This window comes from Macrobrachium rosenbergii, chromosome 41 (genome assembly GCF_040412425.1).
Source record: "Macrobrachium rosenbergii isolate ZJJX-2024 chromosome 41, ASM4041242v1, whole genome shotgun sequence".
Taxonomy (NCBI): domain Eukaryota; kingdom Metazoa; phylum Arthropoda; class Malacostraca; order Decapoda; family Palaemonidae; genus Macrobrachium; species Macrobrachium rosenbergii.
Genome location: NC_089781.1, coordinates 88,523,240 through 88,546,771, shown reverse-complemented (window position 1 = coordinate 88,546,771; position 23,532 = coordinate 88,523,240). Strand labels below are relative to the sequence as shown.

Genomic DNA, 23,532 nt, shown 5'->3' with positions numbered 1-23,532 from the left:
CAAACCTATCTCCAGTTTTTTTCCCCTCTGTCATATAACACGAAACAAAGAATTTTGACTAGTGTCATTACATTTACATACAGCACAGAATGGTCAGTGCTACACCTGGTAAAACAGCACAGAATGGTCAATGCTACACCTGGTAAAACTTACTAGATGGTAGGGCAGTGGAAAGACCATCGAAGATGCCTAGCAGGTTTATCCCTGGTCAGAAACAAAGTCATAGTGGAAAGTTTGCTTCTTTGAGTAAAATGAACAACATGATATTAGTTTGATAATTCATTCTGCAGAAGGACAGTGTTTTTGATGATTGGGAATTAAAAAAAAAAACCTACCCACAGAGTGGCCATTACATCCGCAAGTTCGACAGTTGCTGTTGGATTAGAGGAGCGCTCAAATGTAGACTTATTAGCATGCAGATGAACAGGAACAACCAATCGATTACTACTCCTTTGAGGGCACTCAGGCTTGAGCAGTGGATGTGTTACTTCAAGTTTGGCCTGATTCAGACTCAGGCCTTCCCCCTCTATCTACTCTAAGGAAATATTGAGCAAATGTCAAGTTCAAGAATTGCTCAGTGACTTCTATAGAGCCCTAGTATCCTTAGAGCAAATGATTTTCAAACTTTTAGCTCTCTCAGTAGGTGTCTCTCTTATTCTTCCGTTAAGGGGAAATAGATTAAAAAACTACAGAATTCCATGCACTTCCACTAACTTCTGCATCTCAAACTTAACACTTAACCGCTTGGAGGTGCTCCACTGTCTCCTCCCAATAAGGGGATTTGCAAAGGTAGCAATGTTTCTATCCTTAATCAAGTGAAAAATAACTGTGGCCTTTTTTCAGAAGCAGTGATTTGTGTATTGCTCAGGGTGCCGTTTTAGAGGAATTTTCAGCACTGGGAACCTTGTAGACATCAAAGTTTCTCTGCTTTCTGAGATATAGTAAGACTCTTTCGCTGTCCACTTTCAAGGTTATTGTTTCATACTTTCCTCGGTAGTGTGTCGTGTGGTATTAGACCTGGCTGATGATTACCACCTTAAGGTGTTGAGATCAGTTGAGATTGAAGCCCCTTCAACTCAGCATCAGTCTCTCTCTGGAATTTAGACGCAGATCTAAATTTTATCTGCAGATTCTTTTGAGCCTCTGGAATGAGGTCCATTGAATTATATACTATGAAACCTTCTTTTATTTAGCCCTATTGGCAGTTGAAAAGAGTAAATTTATTGCAAGCACTATCCTTAAGGCTGTTGTAAAGGGAGTGCTTTTTTATCTTTTTGCCTTAGAGCTGAGAATGATGTTAAGGCTAAGTTTTTCAGAGAGCTGTAAGAATTCCAATTTAACCTCTTTGGTGGGGATGAAGAGGAAACGCTTCTCTCTCCTGTTGGGGTAGTTAAAACTAAAACTTACGTAGGTAAAGCCAGGAAGAGGCGGTTATTCTTTTGCTTTGTGATTTTAGAAACCTAGAACATCTTGTCAAAGGTTAAGCCTGGAAGAGGCAAAGTTAACCTTTTGTTTTGTGGTTTTAGAAAGCCTAGTTGTCTTTGTCAATGGTTAAACCTGGAGGAGGCAAAGTTAATTTTTGGAGGTTCTCTGTGACATATTTGACTAGGCTAGTGCATGAGAACTAGCTCCATACCTTTTACCTTTACTGAAGGTAAACATTTGTAATGTGAGAACTGTTGCAACTTCATTTAGTGTTAAGACAGTTTGTTGCTTGAGGATTGGATTAATGCACTACAGTAGAAGTGCAGTTTGGTTTTGCCTACTGACTACCTCAATTATGCAGAATCGTGTTGAAAAACAGTAAAGCCCTTAGTCTGCTACTAGCAGTGGGTAGTCTTTTCCTGAACTGAAGAAAGAGCAATCTTTTAGGCCCTTTGTTTTAAATCCCGGCTTTTAATATTTTGGGGAGCATGAAGGTACTTGTATTGTATAGGAACATACTTTTATATCGTAAAGGTATTTATTTTTAGTGACTTTCATTTAATGGAGCTTTTGGACCCAGGCGCAAGGGTCCCCTCACGCCGCTTGTGTTTCATTCTGGCTGAATTGAAGCGGTTTTCTCCACAAGGCTGCTCTTCTCTGCATGCGTATGAGAGCCTTGCTCCCTGAATGGAATCCAACTTCTGGTGGCAGTAAGATCCAGAAAAGATTCCAGATCAGGTAAGAATGTTCTGGTTTCATGCAAGAAACCTTTAGCTCGATTGGCTGAGTGGATTTTGTCTAGCTGTACTATCCACCATCCTCTTCTCTATGTGGGAATCAGTAGGTAAGATTCATCCAAATTATATAAATTTTCATAATAAAATTTTTCTGGGCTCAACTTGTGTCACCCAGTGAAATGGTTCCAATAGCACACATTTCTAGGTATAAATATTGCTAAATATACCAGAGAAAAAGCTATCCATAATACCAGGGTTACTACCCCTGGATCGAACACCACAATGGTGTCGGTATGCACTAAGGGGCGAGTGGTAGCCACTATCACAGATGCTTTGCCCAATAGATTTCTCCGTTCTCAAAGCCCCCATCATGGGAGAGCTGCTCTACCTACTACCTTCCGCTCGCTACTACTACTACTCGCGCCCGCCATCTTTATTCCAAAAATTTAGCACAACACAAGAGTGCCGTGTCCCTTTCTTTTGGTGTTTTTGAACTAGTTGCAGCTGTAATCATGTCGTCCCGTGAGGATGGCACACCGTCTAAGTTGAGTATTATATCTGTTTGGTTTTAAACGCGAGAGGCACAGTATTTATGAATTGTACGTAATATATGTTTACCACAGGTGCGCAGCCGAACGTAGCGCTATGTTTGCCTCTGTTGCGTTTTCGACCTTCAGTCTCCGCAATTAAAATTAGCAGAACGAAAATCTGCTGGATATTATCCAATTGCTCCATTTCGGTTTTTGGAGCATATTATTGAGAGAAATTACCATGTCGCTGGTGAAGAGGCAAGGGAACCTTTGTATCACGGTTTGAGCCAGGCTTAATTATTTCTGATCATAGAATTTGAGTCTTTTTATTAGTTTCCTTTCCTCCACCAGCGAGTTGGTGCCTTCTCGATGGTGTTGTTATTATCATGATTATAGCTGATGTGTATAGGCATCACCTTGAAGGAATATGCCTGCCTTCCGAGCCTGAACCCCAGAAAGGGGGAGAACTGTCTCGCAACCGGGACGTGATAATAGGCGTCGGAAAGATCTAGAGAGGTGGTTACGGCTCCACGGGCAGTAGGGTCCGAACTTGGGAGACAGTGAGCATCCAAACTTGTCACAACGAATGTAGGAATTCAGACGGGACAAGTCCAGAATTACTCTCCGTTTGTCGGAACCCTTCTTGGGAACACTGAAGAGCCTGCCTTGGAACTTCAGAGTCCTCACTTTCCTTATAGCCTGTTTCTGTAGAAGATCTTCCACAAAGTCCTCGAGATCCTTGGTCGTAGCCTGATAAAACTTGACTGGTGGAGGGGATTGTCGATCCAACTCCAACCTAGGCCCTTGAAACTATACTCTGAGCCCAGGGACAGAAGGTCCACCGAGCCCGAAAATGGTACAGCCTCCCGCCCACAGGATGTATGTCATCGGTCCTGTGTTTGCTTCCCCCTCTGGAGCCTCTACCTCCTCTGTTCCTTGGAGAGGAGCGGGGCTCCTCTTCCCCTAACATAGCCACGGGCTTGTTGCCTCTGGTTGACTGCCTGAGCGAAATTTCCCCTGACTTTCATATGCAGGATTGAAAGCTGGGGAGGAGACATAGGAGGGGTAGCCAAAGACTGATGCGCCGGGTTCACCAGGACATACTGAGGCGGAGGTTGGGAGGAAGAGGTTGAAGGCTGACCTTGTAAAGGAACCTGGACCAGGACTGAGCTGGGAGGCGTTTGAAATGTTTAAATTTCTTGCTGGACTTTGGGAAGTCCCGGCAAGATCAGACTGCTTCCGTTTATAGGGCAGACCCCAACGAGAACGGAGACTCTGATTGACCCTAGCTGCCTCAGATAAGACTGCGTCAGCTTCTTCTTGTGGGAAAAGATTAGCTCCCAGATCGAACTCTTCAGAAGCTTATTTGGTTCATGCCGAACTGTGGCTGCTGAAAAGATATGCTTCCGGCAGGCCAGTCGGGCAGTCATAAAGTCAAACAGGTCTTGTTGAAAAACTTCGCAAGAGAGATTTCGTCAAGACCTGGAACAAAGAATCTTCCTATAAACCAAAGAAGTTGCTTCTGCCAAAGACAAAGAGTTCAAAGACCTGGCGAGCCTATCCTTAGTATCAGCCTCTGCTTTCAGGAGCGACTCCGGGATCTTAGGAGCTGCTCACTGAACAGATCAGAAGCGCAGTCTGGGTCAAGCCGAGTCACTGTAAACGTATTAGGGGCTCCTTTCCAGAATTCGGTGCCCCGGGAAAGAAAGACGGGTCCGAGATGAGGAGGGTTTACCTTCAAAGCAAGCCTGACTAGTCAGAGAGGCCACTTTAAAGTGCAAGGAGGAAGGAGAACATCACTGAGAGTGAACATAGTGAACACTCCCTTGGCTGGTGTAAGCTTAGTGTTCTCTGCTTGCCACTCCGTAAGAGTCCTCATCAAAGAGGACTGGGCTTGGTCCCTAGGGTAGATAACAGTCTCCTTAGGGACTTTATCAGACCTGTTCCAAACTTCTCCCTTCAGTCTGGCGAAACCTGTGTAGGGGATGTCAGGTCCGGAGGATAGAACTCCAACTCTTCCACTCTCCTCGTGCCCAAACCCTCTATGGTAAGAGTACCTTCGTGCTGGGGCATAAAGGGCCAGACGCCAAGGATTCCCCAGATCGAAGGGAGGGGAGAGTGGAAGGGTCAGGAACAGAATGAGACCTAGAACGAGATCCTTGGATGAATTCCTGTTGTGATTCCACCTTCTCCGAAAGAGACTGAAAAGAATTAGCAAGACCAGACAGCTTGCTGTCTACCCTGTGTCGATCTTCTCAAATCGCGTCGAGGGAATTGCTCAAAGAAAGGAATCGTATCCAAAGAAGGAGGAGGGGGAACCACCTGACGCGACTGAGACTCCGCTTGTGACCCGGAGGGGGAGGCTGTACTCGTCGACGGAACGGGGCTCGCCGCCCGTGCCGCCGCCGGAGGGACCCCAGATCGACCTGCCGGAGTAGGTAAGGTTTTCTTCCTGACGGACTTCACCTTCGGGACAGTAGATCCAGATATGCCCGTAAGGTATGAAGATTTAGAGAAGCCTTTAAAAGAAGAAACGGAGGAAGAAGGAGAGCTAAACAGTAAAGAACCTGCCTCACTTACCCCTTACCTGCTTGATGCTCCGGGATAATGCTCGGAGATTCAAGGCCGAGGTCAAGGTCCGCCGCATCTTCCGGCAAACGCCACGCTCAGGGGCGAACCGTCTGGAGAGGGCTGGGTCAACTCCCGAATCCCGGCAATCAACGGAGCAGCAACATCGCCGGTGACTGAAGCTGTGATCAAGCGCCGGGAAAAAGGACATTGCAAATGTCCTTCGAGTATATATAGGGATTGCCAGCTCCTACGTTGCGTCCAAAGCCGCTAACCCAGACTTTAAGGGCCTGAAGCGAAGCATCACGAGACTTGTGGTCAGCCTGCCGGAAGAAAAACATCATTGCGGTTTACTGAAGGCGGGGGAAATCGGTAATACACAAAGAATACAGTTGGCTAAAAAGGAAAGATGCATGACAACCTACCGAATCATCGATAGCCTGCTCGTAAAGAGCGTAGCAAACATCACATCCGTCAGGGTGCCAAACAATTAGATCCCCTACGTGGACCGCACATCCGGAGTGGGACCAACAAACTTCGTGGCCGCTGGCCTGATGGAGGGCTGCGGAGCACCCCTGTTCTTGGCAGCGTACCACCTGTAAAGGTATGAGATTATGAGTACACCGTGTAAGGTGCCGGAGTAGTGTGCCGGAGCAACACAGTAGTATATAAAGCCGTGAAACCAGTCAGAAGGATCCGGGAGGTAACCGGATTAAAATAAAATCTCATACAAAATAAACATAATAAATAAAATAAATTTACCGGAACTAACCGGAGTAACATGCCTTAAAAAGTAAGTGGCGGATACAAAATAAAATGGGAAGGTTAAAACTGTCCGGAGTAAAAAAATTCCCAGCAACGAAGAATGAAATGAAACTAGCGATAACGGAAGACCGTAACGCTAGAACGCGAGCGGGAAGCAAGGAATGCGCCTCGATAGCAGACAGTAGTTAGCTAAAGGCAGGAACGTCAAAGGTCCGGACACGAAGACAGTCAGGTGGAAAGCACTAACTGGCCACGAAATAGGACTAAACCGGAGTGTCGCCAAATTAAACGACACGCCGGAGATGACGTATGGAGGGAAGGGATGAAAAAACCAGGAGGAAGAACCGTAAAGGAGCGACCAGAGAGTGGGAATGCACAATCCGGGCGCTCCGGGTCCTCACGTCCACTCGCTGACTGAGACGCTGCCCAGCAAGCGAGAGAAGCAGGAGAGGGAGAGGAACAACCTCCATGGTCATAAAGGGGGAAATGCAAAGATGGCCAAAGATGGTGGACGGGGAGGGGAAGCTCTCCGGCCACCAGTAGTCCCAGGAGGGGGGTATATGCTGGTAAAGTCAGAGACCGTATTACCAAGGAAAGGCCAAACAATGCAGAGGAAGGGGACACAGGCTATAGGCTAAAAGGAAAGGAATGCTCCCAAGCCTTGATAAGTTAACAAGACTGAAAACGAATCAAGGGAGAGAGAGCACTCAGGAGGAAGGGGAAGGGTGGGTCGACATAACCAATAACTGGAAACTAACCTTAAGAAATTACCAAACTAGGGTAGGCTACGTGATGTCCCTCGCTATCCCAGCTTAACCAAGAGGCTTATTAGCCTAGCGGCTTGAACAGGAGAGGGAAGCTACATGAGATCCTCGCTATTTCAGCTTAAACGAGAGGCTTATTAGCCTACGCCTAAAAGCCAAACAGGGGAAGGGAAAACATAAGATGAAAAGACCTAGTCAAAACTTAAGGAGAGCGCGCATTGGAAAAAACGATTACACAAAACCCTATGAAGGGCATGTGAACGAAATGAATGATCGACCCCCCTTTTTCATGGAAAAAGGGGGGGCAATAATAACGCCCCAAAAAAGGTAATACTAAAGCTAACAACCAACCCATGATAAATGGATAAAATAATCAACAAAACAAAAATAAGAGGAGGACCATACCCAACCCGATGTGGGCGTGAAGGGAAATGGCAGCCTCTAACAAAAAAGAAATATCCATAATAATCATCAAATATCAAATGCATCCGAACACAAGGGTAAAGAAAAAACAAAAAATCTTAACAGTACCAACGTAAATAAAATCCCAGAAGCTAAGAGAAGTGAATGGCAAAAAAAAAGGCATGTTAAGGAAATGATAAGAGGCGAATAGGCCCGAGGGGGTAGCCCGAAGCCTAAACACCAGCCTTCACTCTCGAAGCAAAGGGATTCAAAAGTCAATCAATCAAAATCACTAATTAGACCTCATGAAAAGGAAAATTATCCTAAACATGAAGAGGAACAGTGAGAAAGATCGAAAAACAGGGCGACCCAGTTCACGAACCACGCATGGAGGTCACGTGAGGCCGCGAGAGGAGATCGAGACGGGCGTTATAAATCCCCTTAATTATTAAACTAAAGGGAAATAAGGAGCCTCAAACGCCTCAAATAAAAAACGAAATACTGGTACTCAACTTAGATGAAGAAAGACCTTGTGAGGAAGCCATAATGATGCAAAAAAGCACAAGATAAAAAGCACAACGAAAATACGTGTGACCGTAGGTGCTTGCTGAAATGGAATGAGGCTAGCGGTGGTTTGTGTACTGTCCGCGAGTGGTGCATGGGTTTGTAACGGCACCTCTCTGTGGGACTTTTGACTTTGGGATCTCTATAGGATAAGGTTCCGTGTTTTTATAGTTCACCCTTTTCTATACACGACTCCATCTAATGGAGCTCGCTCTGGGGGTAGTAACTCCAGCATTTCATTTAGCTTTCTCTGGTATCTAGCAACGGAATTACCTAGAAATAAATGCTGAATGGACTTTTTCACCGGCTGACACGGGACCCGATCCAGAAATATATATAAAAAACTTTCCAACTGCTTGGACTTTCAAGTACATGTAGATATTTATTTTAAAACATGCAAACTTGAAAACAGATTTTCTTAAAATACTGGTTTTTATTAGCACACTATTTTTGTTTGCAATTATTTACATTGTAAAACAGGTACCTACTCCGGTAAAAAATAACATCAGTATGGATGACTCTGCCATGTATCACACAGCAGCAAACCTGACATGCCCAACAATGTGGCCATAACTAAAGTTGACCCGATTCTCTTTTTAAGAAAATTAAGGCAGTTAAGTTCTAAGATGTCAGACAGAAAGAAAACTATGAAATCAAAATAAAAGTGAGAGAAAACTTTATACCCATTTATCTAAAATCGAGCTCTTGGGTCTAGCATTTGATACACTTCTAAACTGCTCATGTTGCGTATGTAAAAGTGTAAAAATAATTTAATCAAAAAACACTTTCATACAACCTGGGGAGCAGATAAATCAGGACTTCATATATAAAGCATCCTTATTATTAGTACTAGATTACAAGAGTTTAATATATGTGGTCAGCATCTAACTTGACATTCAAAGAACCTAGGAGTCTATCCTTAATGAAGGACTAAGAATCTCCACTGGTGCTTTTAAGTCGTCTCCAAATGCACCATTACCAGTTGAAAGTGATGAAACCCCTGTCTGTGTAAAATGGCTTATTGACACGCAAGTGATTCTCCCACTGAAAGTTGTGTGAAGAAAAGTTGTCTTCTTGAATAACCATCCATTCTTCCAAGCTAGAGCTATTCATTTTAATGAATCAGTAAATATGAGGAACATATTTCGTCCAGAACTAGAACTGTTTACTCCTTGGACTACCTGTAAGGTCAGAACTTGTACTCACATGTACTATTTGTCCAAAAACTATGCATACACTCCTGAACATCATAAACAAACAACAGTTTATGACATGAAGGTCTGCAACATGCTGTATATACAAATGGTTCCAAATCTTTGATAGGCATAGGATTTGCTGTCTTTTCACCTAATAAAACGAGTCAGTTCTGTTCACCATAAAATGCCTCCATTTTCATAGCAAAAGTGGGTGTAATAAATTCAAAACTTAAGGTTAAAAACTATGCCAACACAGAAATTTTATTTTAAAGGATTCACAAATGCTATACAACACCTTTTTAACTGTTGTCCAAAAAATTCTTTTGTACAGCATTTTAAATTTATATTCCACAAATTATATGAAGCTGGTGTAAATGTTGGATCCTTGTCCATGTCTGCATAAATGGAATTTAAGGGAGCCAATAAAGCAGCCAAGCTGCAATTGCCATGAACGTATCAAACGTAACTGTCCAAGCCAATGATTATTTAACATGTTAAGTAAATTAAAACCCAGATCAAACCAATATGTGAATTATGGCATTCTTCAAATCAGAAAGAATGCTACACAACTCATTTTATTTCATTGAATTAATCACACTCACTCAGTTGACCTCTAGATACTGAATAGTCCACATGCCCCTGTATGCAAAGAATGCAGGTCATTGAGAATTTCCAGACTTCAGCCAACAGCAAATGTCAATATTTGCAAATAAATCATTAATGGAAATTTTGTGTGAATCTTCATTTTCTGCGTATCCAGTTACCAAAGATTTAAAGAGTCAAGTTATTAGATAAAATCTAAATTTTACTATTAAAGAAATTAACATTTCATTATTTTTTTAAAACTGGATCAGTATTTCCCAAAAGTTCCAAGTTAGGTATTTTGTAATAAAAAATAATTTAACTAGAACACTGAGCTCCAAATCTTAGCTTGATTGAGCTGGCCCACAGGGTGACAAAATTTGTTTGACTTGTGTTCAATACATGTCATTCTCTGCTCACTGAATTTTGGCTCTCACAGATGTATTTGAGTGCTGTATTACATTGTCTACAAACAGGAAGTGCTTCATAAAAGTTAAAGGTTGGCCCTTGAGTAATCTTTTGTTGATTGGAAGTATCCTAAGGATGTGCTATGCAACACACAATTGCAGAGACATTCCAGAACAAAAAGTGTTTTTAAGATTTCGTTAATACACTTCTTTTAAAGAATAGATCAATAGCCTACCATAAATATCTTTTTAGATTTTTGTACAACTTGATAGAGACTAATATGTTGGACTAATATGAGAATTAGCTTTAATAAATTACTGTCAATTGTAGACACAGCATCAAGGTAAATATTAAATGGTTAATATGCTCAAATAGTTTTGTTCTTGATAAAAAACAATTATCAAATATGTTACTTCTTTTTCATTTTAGTTCAGCAGAGGTTTATGTAAAACAACCCTGTATTTTTATGTAATTCCCTCCAATTATGTATCAGTTTTTTGTTGGGTGGGAATATATTGGTTAAAGTACAGTGTGCATACAGTAATAGCCAAACAGCATGACTTTGCGTAATTGTAAAATATTTGCCTAAAGGTAATTTATTATCTTGATAACAAATTATCTTACAACAAATCATATTTTTAGATTTGTGGGACTTGCCCAAAGGATTTTTTACAAGATAGATGTTGAGTAGGATGTACGTTAATCTTTTTCTTTTTTAATTATCTCATATTTATGCTTATTTTTCTCAGTATCATTTCTTAATTTCACAGGACACTGGAAATTTAAACATTGTTAAAAAGGAAGTTTCTGCTGCTTTGTCAGGTAATGTAGACATTAGTTCAATAAAGAAAATGACTGATAATAGCAGTTGTGTTGAGGATGATGAAAAGATGATGGATGACTCTGGAAAAATTAAAAAAGAGAAACCTATTCTATCAGATGGTGATGGAAGTAATTCTGCTGGTTGTAAAGGTGAGATAATTTTTGAAGCAGATCAGAGTGATGATGAAATTATTTTGAAAACGCCCCCTTTTGCAAAAAAGAAGCTTGTAAAAATTACCCCTTCATCACCTGCAGTTAGAGTTAGTGGGAGATTAAAAGTAACTGAAGCAACCACTGCAGATAACACTCCAAAGTCCATCAAACCCAAGAAAAGTGTAAAAACACCCAAAATGAATAAAACTAAGAAACAAATGTCAGTGTCTGAAAAGAAAAATTCTGTGAAAAAGAGGAAGGTGTCCCAAGTTGATGTTAAAGGAAATAACAACTTGAAAAAACAGAAGCGGTTGTCCCTGTGAGGAAGAGGTTCAGGTACCGTGTGTATAAAGCAGTAATGTAACTACATTTGGCTACTGTAAAATTTTCTACATTAGTCTGGCACCTTTTAATAAAAAATATAAAATGTGCCACAAGCTTGGATATTATATTTGGCCCTCAAATGAATTGTAACTACCCTGCTGCAGAGTTGCAGGTTAATTTTTGTGTATGGTGATTTTCTTATTCCTTGTGTTTGCATCGTCAAGTTATAATTACAGTGCTTAAAAAAGAAGTTTGGTACTCAAGCTAGTGTATTCTTTATCCACAACTAAGAAATGTTGTGCTTAAGCTATTTGAAACTTGTCTTTTACTGCAATTCTATTTACCGAAGTTATGGGAAAATGTAAGCTGTAAGAAGTAACTATAGTTTCTAGTATAATGTATGTCACCAATGGAAGTATTTCAAATTCAACTATTGAGACACTGAAAATTCATACTTTCAAGAAGCCTTTGGCCATTTGAACATTTATTTCTAATTTCATGGTTATGCTGAAATATATATAATATATCTTGGGTACATTGATAGTTTTTTAATCCTAGTTTTTTATATATATAAAGTGTGATATATAACTATTTTATTAAGCAGCAGGGAAACAAAATGCTTGAATTTTTTGTTAGAAGTGAGAATAAAATTTATGATCCTCCTGTGTTTATGAAGTAAGGTAGATAAGAGTGCATTAGGTGTGGAATAAAGCTGTCTTCTAGGGTGGCCATTTACCTGTCACTGCGATGTAAAGAAAATGATTTGAAAAATTATGATTATTAAATACTCACAGAGACACTGAATATCATTGCATGAGTTATGCTTATACTGTACAAAAATGTTGACATCTAAAAATATGAATAAATTGTATAAACCATTTTTAAAAAGTCTGCAAGGGGTTTAAGTAAAACTTCACCCAAATCTTGGCAAAAGAGATTTAAGGTGAAGACCATACTTTCTCTTCCTGCCCATAAATTGCCAGTTTTTTGCTAATGGAGTAGGTAGGAAAGAGAGAAACTGCAGAGATTCATGTACATGAAGTAAGGGTAGATGAAAGCTTATCTCAAAGATGTCTAAGTGGTTAGGACAGGTGAAAAAATGGGTTAGTGAGTGTTGTAGTTTGAGTGGTAGACAGAAGACTGGTGGAAACAACTCTCTAAATCTTGGAAGATAAGGCTAGAGTGAGACCAAAGTGCTGGGAGTTAAGTGTTTGAAAAACTAATAATAAAAACTTTTGATATTCATGAAATACCATGTCTGGTACTGAGATTCATTGTGGTGCTGATTTTTATAAAACAAACTTTTTCACAGTTAGCTGAACAAAAGAGCAGTTACATCAGATGTTAAAATTATTAAATTAGTTTGTATCAGAGATTACAAACTTTGAAGCCAAAACCTCATTACTGGAGTTTGCTCAACTGGTTTTACAAATTTCATACTTTTGCCTTGTGCTCCAGTAGAAAAAAAAATACAGATCATGTTTTATTTTTATTCAAAAATTTACAAAAATTTATGAAAGAATATTCCTTTGACCACTTCTTTATGTCACAGTAGTTATATAAAAGTATTAAAATTTGCAAAGATTTTCACATGCAGCTGAACATACAATTTACAAATTATAACAAGACTCATGCCACCATAGTCAGCTAGATTGGGCTTTTACCAGTACCTAACTTTATGCTCCTAAGTGTAAACATCAGAGATATGGAGTAACATCCCAAAACAGCTAATCAGAGAATTCACGAGAGAGATTTCTAAGAAAGATACACACGATTCATATACTGTAATTTCATTTGGTTATAATTTTTCAAGTGCTTTGGTAACTAGAAATATCTTTTAGTACTGAAGATCACCGTGACAGTTTGAATTATAGTAAGTAAATCTGAGGGATGAGCAGCAAACTTCTGTTTACACAAGCCTGGTGAGTCGCTCTAAGTTGCAAATTTGCAGATACTGGATAGGGAAAGCCAAGATGATGTATAGCCCCAAAAAGAACTTGGCAACAATAGTTTTTTTTTTTTTTTTTCTCTCTCTCTACAAGATTAACTATTTGAAGTGACTCACGATAGGTTTAGATGACTGTCTTATGAACTTAATTGTTTTCACTACTGTTATGGCAGACTGAGCCTAGTACATTTGATTAACACACTAGCAGTAATATTGTCATACTTGGTATTGTACCACAGGATAGATTTTGTTTTACTGAGGTAATCTACTGTTCATAGTTGTCAAGTTTAAAATCATGAGTGCATGTGGATTTCTGCTTTAGCATATCTATTGCTTTCACGTTTTAAATGACTGGTGGTGTTTTACATGATGCAAAGTTTCAGAAAAATCATGCATCCAAGATACATTTCTAAGTTTTTAAACATACTTTTCTCATTAGTATAAATACATGATTTTCCTATGAAGTGTGGATGCCATTTAGTATTAAATTACACTCTCTTGATGTAAGTAACAAAAAACCACACTCGAAATTAAAAATGTTTGGATATTAACAAAAATGTACACAAAGTGCAAATACAATGGTCTTAGCAAAATATCAAACTGCTATTTAAATGGTATTCACAGAGAAACCACTGGAATGTGTTACGAACAGAGTAATAAATTGTATTAATTTTCCCTTGTTCTGTCTTCAGTCTGCATTATAACTTTGAAAGCCTTGCAAGTCAGTCTGAAATTACATGATAAGACATGGAACTGTCATTCAGCTAACTGCACAAGTAGGCTAGTACAGTGATCAGAATGTTACTTTATTACATGGGAACTCTGCCAATAAAAACACTCCAATAGTTACTGTACACAGAAAAATTGATTACAAATCATCAGTTGTGTCTAGAAAAACAAATATGAATCAGGTTTGACATTTTCCAAATGAAATTTCCAAATTATTATAAAATTACATTTGCAACCCTTGACTGTGTTTTGTTTGAATATGAATAACACAGAGTGAGCACAGAAACTGTCCACAGGAATTGTAAATCTCTCACAGGTACAGTTCACTGCGTGAGAAAATTGGGGAAAAAATAAGGATTCCTTAGATATTGAAATATAAATTCTTATATAAAGATGAAATAGATATAAATATTGATGCATTAAAAAGATTTGAACACTGTCTTGGCCATTATAGAAATGTATTTACTAATTACAGTACAAGAGTTTCGAAAACATCATTGAAGATAAGCTACTGACTTTCCTCAGTTATAAATGGACACAGTAATTTATTTAAATATGCATGCAAACAAGACAAAATTAACTATAAAAGTTTGTTTCAATGTCCTTTTTGGCTTGCACAAGACTGCTGGCTTATTGCAATATGTGGCCCTTGTCTTTTAATTTTCTATCAAGCATGGAAGTAGTTTCAAGTGAAAATGTATCAGCCGTAAAATGTTGATACTTAGTAATTATATGGTTGGATTGGGATACTTAGTAATTATAGGGTTGGATTGCTATTTTTAAATAACTTCTCAGCATGAAAGCAATCATCAGCATATTGGGTGAGTAGATATCTAAGTAAACATAGGTTAAGGTATAAAAGGTCTTCAATAGTACTGGTTTCTTCAAGGGCACAAAAAAAAAAAGCTTATAATTCCTTAATGTATCTCCATTATTCCTTTAACTTTAATTGCTTTGTGTATGAAAGGTACTTGAAGGGATATTGAACTTAGTCCACCTCATCTCTCACAAGGAAAGTTGGTTCAATAATGTCTCAATTTAAATTCATCTGCCAAATCCTTTTTATGCATGACTAGTTTTCAAGCAGTTTTTTATTGTAAGATTTGCTTCAGTAGTTTTCAAGCAGTTTTTTATTATAAGACTTGTTTCAGCAAATCCTACCTCTAATTCCTTGTCTTATATAATATAATTTTTAGTTTTAATAATCCTAAGTTTCTTATGTTGCACAGCCTTGGAAAAATAATCCTCTCCAGAATTTTCTGTTACCAACTCAAAATATAAAAATATCCATTATGCCAAACTAATATTTACAGGAAAGTTAGTCTACAGAGGTTATTCATATATTTGGATCAACTACCAACCCATCACTGATTTTTCACTTAAATGCATATATTACAGTACCACCTATACATTCCCCACAGAAAAAGAAACGATTATTTCTGTTTGATCCTTGAAAACTAGGTGACCAAGTCAATTCAGTTATAAAGATATCCATTTGCCAACCTTAAAGTCATGGAAACATAAGTCAGGTTGCACCTACAAGACTGAACTACCAACCCATAATTCATTTTTCATCTGTTCAATAATGTACGTTACAATCATAGCCACCTGCATTCCCAACAGGCAATGAAAATATTTTTGGTTTAATCCTAAGAGGCTAATAAACACTCATTATTTTCTATTCCTTAATCTAACATTTACCAACATCAAAGACAACCCGACCTGATCCTTTTTAACTATTGCACTTTTCATACAAGGAATGAATCTTGCAAAGATATGAAAATTAGTCTCCTTTGTAGTTTCCATTTTGCTGAATTGTTAACTGGTTGAAATCAACAAAGTAGGGATTGTAAATAAGCATTTTTAGAGAATGGATTATCTCCTAACAGTTACAATACAGATTATTAACGCTCAACATTTAAGGTATCAATTAAATAAATCAGTGGCATGGTGATGAGAAAACTAAACATTACCTCACATTTATAAATTATTCCCCAAGAGGCAAGCAATAAAAGTTTTTGTGTGATCTTCAAACTCTACAGACTGTCACTTTTATACACACACTGTATTTTTGGGAGGGAAAACAAATACAGTAACTGCTAATGTATAAAGTCACACTGATTCCAAACTGCTTATACCCTTGTGAAATAGTCTTTCCCTAATTTCTAACACCAACTTATATGGAAATTTCAAATGTCAAGGAAAAAAAAATGATATAACTTTCATATACAGCACTTAAAAACAGGTACTTGACATAATTTTCTCTCCAGTGATAAACTGCTATTTATTTTTCTTTCAAAATCTTTATAAAAACAATCTATTCCACTGCATAAAAATGTAAAAATTGCCTACATATATGAAGATGTACAATTTCTTCCCCATCATTCACTAGTATACAACACTAAGTTGCAGATCTGGAAAATTCCATATTTAAATTATATAAAATATCCCAAGGAAGCTAGGACTCAGCCTTGGGACTTGTGTGTATGTAACTTAAAAAGACTAGACTAACTCTCTTATCCTAAAGATAATTGATCCCAGAGGTGAGAAATTAACGCATTTATCTCACATACCCATCCAATGCCTGTTTACAATGAAGTAACAAGGAATGGTTAATGGTGAAAGTGGAGATTAAATTATATATTAATTACAGAAACAAGTGTTGTACTTTTACTGTATAATTTCCTTGCATAAAGAAGAAAATTCTATATTATGAAAAGTACCACGTGCAAGAACAATAAGCAGATATTTACACAAGAAAAAATGCCCTTGTAAAATTACGTTACCCAGAACCAAATGGACCTTGTGCCAGAAACTGAACAAAAAAAATGAAAATGATTACAAAACACATTCATCAAACAGCATGATCATGCCAACGATCATTTATAATTGTAAGGCACTATTTATATTGATTATGGGCTATTAAAGTAGAGGAACAGAAAGTCCTCAAAGGAACCTGTAACAGTGGAATTCATCTGGCAGCACCAGAAAGTTAGATAAAATACTGTATAGTAAGAACTTTACTTGTGCTTGCTGTTCCTATCTTACTGTAAATGTAAGACAAGTAGTAGTAGGTATGAAGATCACAAAGTGACATATATTTGGGACCTTGTCATTTGCTTTTCTTCCCTTCAACATTGTCTGTCGTTACTTGCACAGTAGATTTTTGTATAACTGACTGAGAGACACAGTTGATACTGGGCTGTTTACAACAGTGTCTGTGATTGAATAAAGAGTAAGCTAGAATTAATACAAGGAGAATGTTCAAGAGGAACACTAATGGTGAAGCTATAGTAGACCATGTACTTGTAGGAATCCAGTTCAGGTTTTCTAGTTTGTCTTGCTGTAGTTGCAGGTCAATGATAATGGCACGCATTTGTTCATTGGTAGCTAGAATACTGAAGACATGAAGTAAGTTATGAGAATGTCCAACATAGTCAAAGCAACCAGGAGCAAGACGTTCTGGAAGGTGTGACCCATAGAAAAAGAAAGCAACCCCCACACATAAAAACTGATGAATGTGATAAATACCGGATTCGGCACAGGAATCATTTTCGTAATCACAGTTGTATAACCTGATTATCAGAGGGGCTGAATCCCACACAAAAGGTACAACAAATGCAACAATTCTTAAAACCTTTTGAATTCCAGGTGTTTTAAAGAAACGGGAAGAAGATGCACAGAAAGTTGCAAGAAGAGAGTTCAGTACAGCTACTGGGAGGAAGACCTGTGAATACCAAGAGTTCATCAAATGCACTGGAAAAGAGTAGAAAAAGTATATAACAGCAACAGACCATGTATACATTGATATGGCAGCATAATCAATAAAGTAGCAGATATGCAAGGCAGTCAGGGACAGACAAGAAAAGGCATGAGCCAAACAACTCATAAGTGGATAAGCACATGAAGCAAACAAATAACACGTCAGAGGATAATAATACTGGTCCTCAAAAAGAGGCATAATTGTGGCAAGGGATACAAGTAACCACAAGAAATACAAAAACGCCAGAAAGTGAGTCCAGAAATTAACAGTTTCATTGGTGTAATTGAAAAGGGAAACCATGGCTTGCAACACAGAACAATTCTCATTTCTATACCCAGTGATAATACCAGGTTCTCGTAATGTTTCAGATACTTCATCCACTCTCTTCACTGGCAGGTGACTCATCTCCATCAGACGTCCAGCTTCCTTAAGCCTACCTTCCGTCAGCTTCTTAGCCTCTCTCAGGCGGCCAGTTATATATCCAGAGAACATTTTGATTTATTTGCTTTAGCAATTACAGCAGTAATGAATATATCCTTAGTGCATTTAAAGTACAGTGATCACGCAACAATGGTGACTTGATGATGACTGGCAGATGTTAGATAAATTACCAAATTCTATAAAAATCCTCATGTAGAAGGGTCTCGTAAGGTTTGTGTGATGACTGGTAGCATAGGTCACAGGTTTTCTTCACATCTGAAAAAGAAAAAAATATCAATACCTGTCCATAATAAAAATGTCATTAATTTGTATTTTTTACGATCAGCTTTATTAAAAATAATGAAACTATTTAGCGTACTGAATATCTGCTGACTTCTGAAGGGAAAACATTTAGATCTAGCTACACTTACTATGAACAAAACTCTCACAATAAAATATACTCAAAATGACATCTTGAGCATTTAGCCAAAGGATCTCTTTAGAAGATTACCTAAAACACATCAAAACAGATAGTGGCTGATAAGCACATGTTCTGTGGGGGAATCCATAGGAACTACTGACCCTGGCACTCTTCAGAAATATTTTGTTACTTAGGCATCATCTGTAGTTTACATGAAAGTAGATGCAGGTTTGTGTGACTAAGATCTAGGAAACAGGGCAATGAGCCCTCCTCCAAGGCTGAATGACAAGATGTGTCAAATGCATTATTGAGAGGGCATTTGTTCCATCTGAAACCAGAACACCTGAAGGTCAAAATAAAAGCTTATGAAAGTTTCAATTTACAATAGTACAAAAACAATAAATCAACAGTACACTGAAGCTGAGAAGTATTAAGGGCTCAAAATGAATAGTAAGGATCAGGGAGCACAGGATCCATGATTCAATGGCCTCCCTGAATGACAAGATGTGTCAAATGCATTATTGAGAGGTTCATTTGTTCCATCTGAAAAAAAACACCTAATGATGCTCAAAATAAAAGCAAAAAAGTTTCAACTTACAATTGCCCAAAAACAATAAATCAATGTCAGATGTAAATGAGGAATTACCACCTGGGAGGATTTTGGCCTCCCAGAGTACAGGTTCAGTTGTACACAGTAAAAAATGCACCTAATGATGCTCTCAGCAAAAGGAATTGCCCTGCAATGTCAGATGTAAATGATAAAAATTTTTGTAACGGAAATGTTCTGATAAAATGAAAAATTATTTCCCTCTCACACTGTCAGATAAAAATTTTTTGAAATGGAGCGCATGAAAAAGTACTAATAACAGATTTCTTCTGAACACATCTTCAATTTTTACATTTCTTACAATATTCCACTCATCATGATACCGACCTTTCACTATGAGTGGAAATTCATCAGAATACACCCTCATGCATATAGTGCAAGTATTGATTTCCTGTTCGAGACTACCAAATGTTTTGGTCATTTCGGTTGCCAATTCCAAACATTTTCTTGAGAACTGAAATGGCAACTAGGGCTCAACCATTTAATGCAAATTTAACAAGCTGTAGACCTAGCTAAACCAGGTATGGTCAGAATGGAATGCCCAAATAGAATGTGGAAGATCTACGCTTCAGTTGCTTGTCATGACAGCTCATGGCTTTGGATGTCCAAAAAGTCTACTGCTACCCATAAAAAAAAGGCCTATGTCGCTTCCCAAAGACACTGCGCTATACTTTGTATTTGGAAGAAATGGAGCAAGGAAGGAGTGCTGAAGCAATACAAACTGGGGTAGGGGTATATAGAAGAAATAAAAACTGTGGGGAGGGGAAAAATATGGAAATAATGTTTTTTATAAATCCAAAGAGGGTAAAATTGATTGTTCAGAGGGTTTATCAGACTTCGAGGGAAAGATGGCTCTGAATTTAAAAAAATTATGAATAACCGATGCTCATGAACATGAGTAGGATATTTTAGAATGTGACTATTGACAGCGAATTAAGGAATTTATTCTAACAAAATAACAACTTTGCAGTGAGGCTGAGATGACTGCATTGTAGTTTTGCATAATAAAGCAACAGCATAAACAAGAGCCAACGCAGGAATAGGAATTTCAAGCTACATAGCAGACGACTGAACTCATATATTCAAGAATTTAAATAACAGATGAGGCAACGATGCAAAACCACAATTCTCACTTTTTGAAATAGAAACTGAAACAGATTTAGTCATATAAATTGAGAAACCGTTCCATGAACAGGATATTGTATTTATTTGTGGTTTGGTTTTACAAGGAAAATCTTATGACCTGGCTTGGTTATCTGTTTGCCATTGTTTACTTTATTTGTTTCACTGACAAGTCAATTCAGTAAGTTCCTACAAGCTGGAGACGTAAGTAACAACCGTCGTTGTTGACGGTGTGAATTAATAATGAGCATCGTCAACGAATTGGATGACAGTATTCAGCACAATTTCCCGATACCATCATTTCCCGGAGACTCCCTAAACTCGCGACGCTCGTATGGTGTTCTTTTTGCTGAAGCATATTTGATCAATAACTTTAACCAACCAGGCGATTCATTTTTCAGCCATTTACTTGGAAGCACTAAGTGGTATCATTAATGTTAAAAAAATTAAATCAACAATTTTATATATATATACACGTGTATATTTATACATTATTATATATATGTATGTATATATATATATTATATATATATATATATATATATATATATATATATATATATATACATATATATATATATAAACATATATATATATATATATATATATATAAACATATATATATATATATATATATATAAATATATATATATATATATATATATATATATATATACACACACAGTGTGTGTGTATGTAACCCAGGACCCACTGGTGTAACCGAAAAGATAAATGCATGCGTCTGTGTCGATAAGCGCGTGCGCGGAGAGAGAGAGAGAGGGGGAGACCGTATGATTAGTATAGCATGACTTTTACTTTTGTGGACTGTTATTCTAAAAACCATGAATTCCTCAATAAATGAGTGTCTGAGCACTACTCGCTTATAAACAGTTTTTTCCTCCACTTCGATAAATCACAAACTGACTCATTAATTATTTAAATACCTGTGAGTGCATATCCCTGCCCACTTTAAGTTAATATCAACCCACCTCAACAAGTTGGGTTGCAAATCACCAATGCAACAGGTGACACTTACGTAACAGCTGAACAGGCAAGGGTCACCGAGGCATTGACTGACAGTAACATAAAATTGTTGCTCAAACCGTGAAACGAACGAGGACGTAGCTAAGTTCGTATCTAGGTGTAACATTCCGTACTTACATACACACACACTCACACACAGCACTTGCGAACACGCACACCAATAACAAAGGGATTGGTTTAAGGTATGATGACCAACAAGTGTTGATCTAAATTTTAATCCCAAACAAGTGTGTTTTTTTCCCAATGATAATGCATACTGTCATGTACGAATAACACACTGATTTACACAATCACCTAACCTTCGTTTAGTATGAAGATACTGCATTGTTAAGCAGACACACCATGGTGCAATTCACCTATATGCAGTAGTAAATTTTGAGTAATTGTTCCTTCAAAATTATTTTAAAATGGGAATTAACCAAAAAATTAGCACAACAGAAACTTTAACTTGGCAAAAACAGAAAGATTTACTAGTCGTAAAAAACAAGAAAAAGTGAAAAACACAGAAGCAATGTCATGAAACGCTTAGAGAGAAAGTGTAGCTACCTTGAAAGGTCTAGAACACACTATCATACCTACGCTTGCGTGCCTTAGCAAAGGCATGCAATATTTATGTGCTACATGCTTCGCTATTAACGGAAAAATCGGCTAAGGATGGCTGGCTGCCATTCATAAGAAGTTTCCAGCACATTATCGTCAGTTTGCTTCCCTGATTTACAGTTTCAAGAAAAGAAAGGTAGTGTGTATACACAAAATATATATATATATATATATATATATATATATATATATATATAGATATATAGATATATAATATAGAGAGAGAGAGAGAGAGAGAGAGAGAGAGAGAGAGAAAACCAGAAAACACACGCACCTATTTTCCATAATTAACAGTAAAAATACGAAAACAAATACCACGACCACTGTCTTGAGCCTTTTTCTTCACTTTCTGGAATCAAACCCCTTTCTTTCGAACGGCTCTCTCTGTATTGATCAGAGTACGTCTCGGCCCCAACATCACATTTATCAATATCTTCTATAATGGTACTGGTCAGTTTCTTCCACGCCTGAACCTTATCTCTCTTTCTCTCTCTCTCATACTCACACGCACGAGAATTATAATTTATTCAATGTATTTTTTGGATGAGAGAAAATTGTTCCCATGATGAAAATTCACAGCAACAAGTACTTATGCATCACACGAGTTTGCACACATTTTCTGTTAGACTGGTGATTCTTTTGTTTACAAGAGAAAATTTTTTATTTACTAGAGAGAAAATCTTTTATTTACAAGAGAAAATCTTATATTTACATGAAAAAATCTTTCTTACATGACAAAATCTTTTATTTACGAAAGAAAATCTTTTATTTACATTTACGAAAGAATATCTTACATTTACGAAAGAATATCTTACATTTACGAAAGAATATCTTGTATTTACACGAGAAAAACTTTTATTTACAAAAACCCTTTTACTTAGAAGAGAAAATCTTTCATCTATTCCAAATTAAAAAGAGAAAATCTTTCATTCTAAATTAAAACTACTATTACACGGTATTATTTGGTTAGTATCTGGCGGTTTGCCTGAGTAATAACAAACTGCAACATACTAATAAAAATGTGAAATTATATAACGGCAAAATGTTAGACCCTTTCTGTTAGAAGTCGTAATCTTTAAGCATAGCTTATCTTTGGCAACGCGCTCCCCTCCAGCGCTGTCTCGCTGATAATGATTTCAGGAGCCAGTGTCTGATACTGCCTGCTATACACGTGTTTCGAGCAGCCAGAGAGAGAGAGAGAGAGAGAGAGAGAGAGAGAGAGAGAGAGAGAGAGAGAGAGAGAGAGAGACTCTGTAACCAATAAGGCAAAATGGATCCACCCCAAGGACAAATGAAAGGTGATATCAAGAAGAGAACGCAACTGCAATGGTTCAGTGACAGAAGAAAGCCACCGAACTGTACAAGCATGAGATTAGTGAACTCGACAGTGAACTGAATGTATGCAAGGGGAGGAGGCAGTCTAACCTACGGAATCACAGAAATCTCCTTGCTCTAGAACAACCGTAAGTTGTTCGTGTAACTGTTCTAAACTCCAAGATATATGAGAGGAAGAGAGAGAGAGAATTGAAAACGTTTTTATACCTAAAAATATTCATGACCAGATCGAATCTTCTTACGCCTTGATCGAATATCAACGCGTTCACGTCAATCTTGATTTTCACGTATGACCCCTCTCAT

The 23,532-nt window shown here is 37.8% G+C and overlaps 1 protein-coding gene across 1 annotated transcript; it reads right to left on the bottom strand.

Moving 5' to 3' along the window:
* Positions 1-12,716: 12,716 nt before the first annotated feature.
* Positions 12,717-18,308, bottom strand: LOC136826971 (membrane progestin receptor gamma-like). Its single transcript, XM_067084583.1, has one exon. The coding sequence runs from the start codon at positions 18,170-18,172 to the stop codon at positions 17,030-17,032; it is 1,143 nt and encodes a 380-aa protein (XP_066940684.1). The 5' UTR covers positions 18,173-18,308; the 3' UTR covers positions 12,717-17,029.
* Positions 18,309-23,532: the final 5,224 nt, after the last annotated feature.

What these genes read in the sequence shown, in the direction of transcription:
- LOC136826971 (XM_067084583.1), bottom strand. Translation starts at nt 18,172, where the DNA reads ATGTTCTCTGGATATATAACTGGCCGCCTGAGAGAGGCTAAGAAGCTG.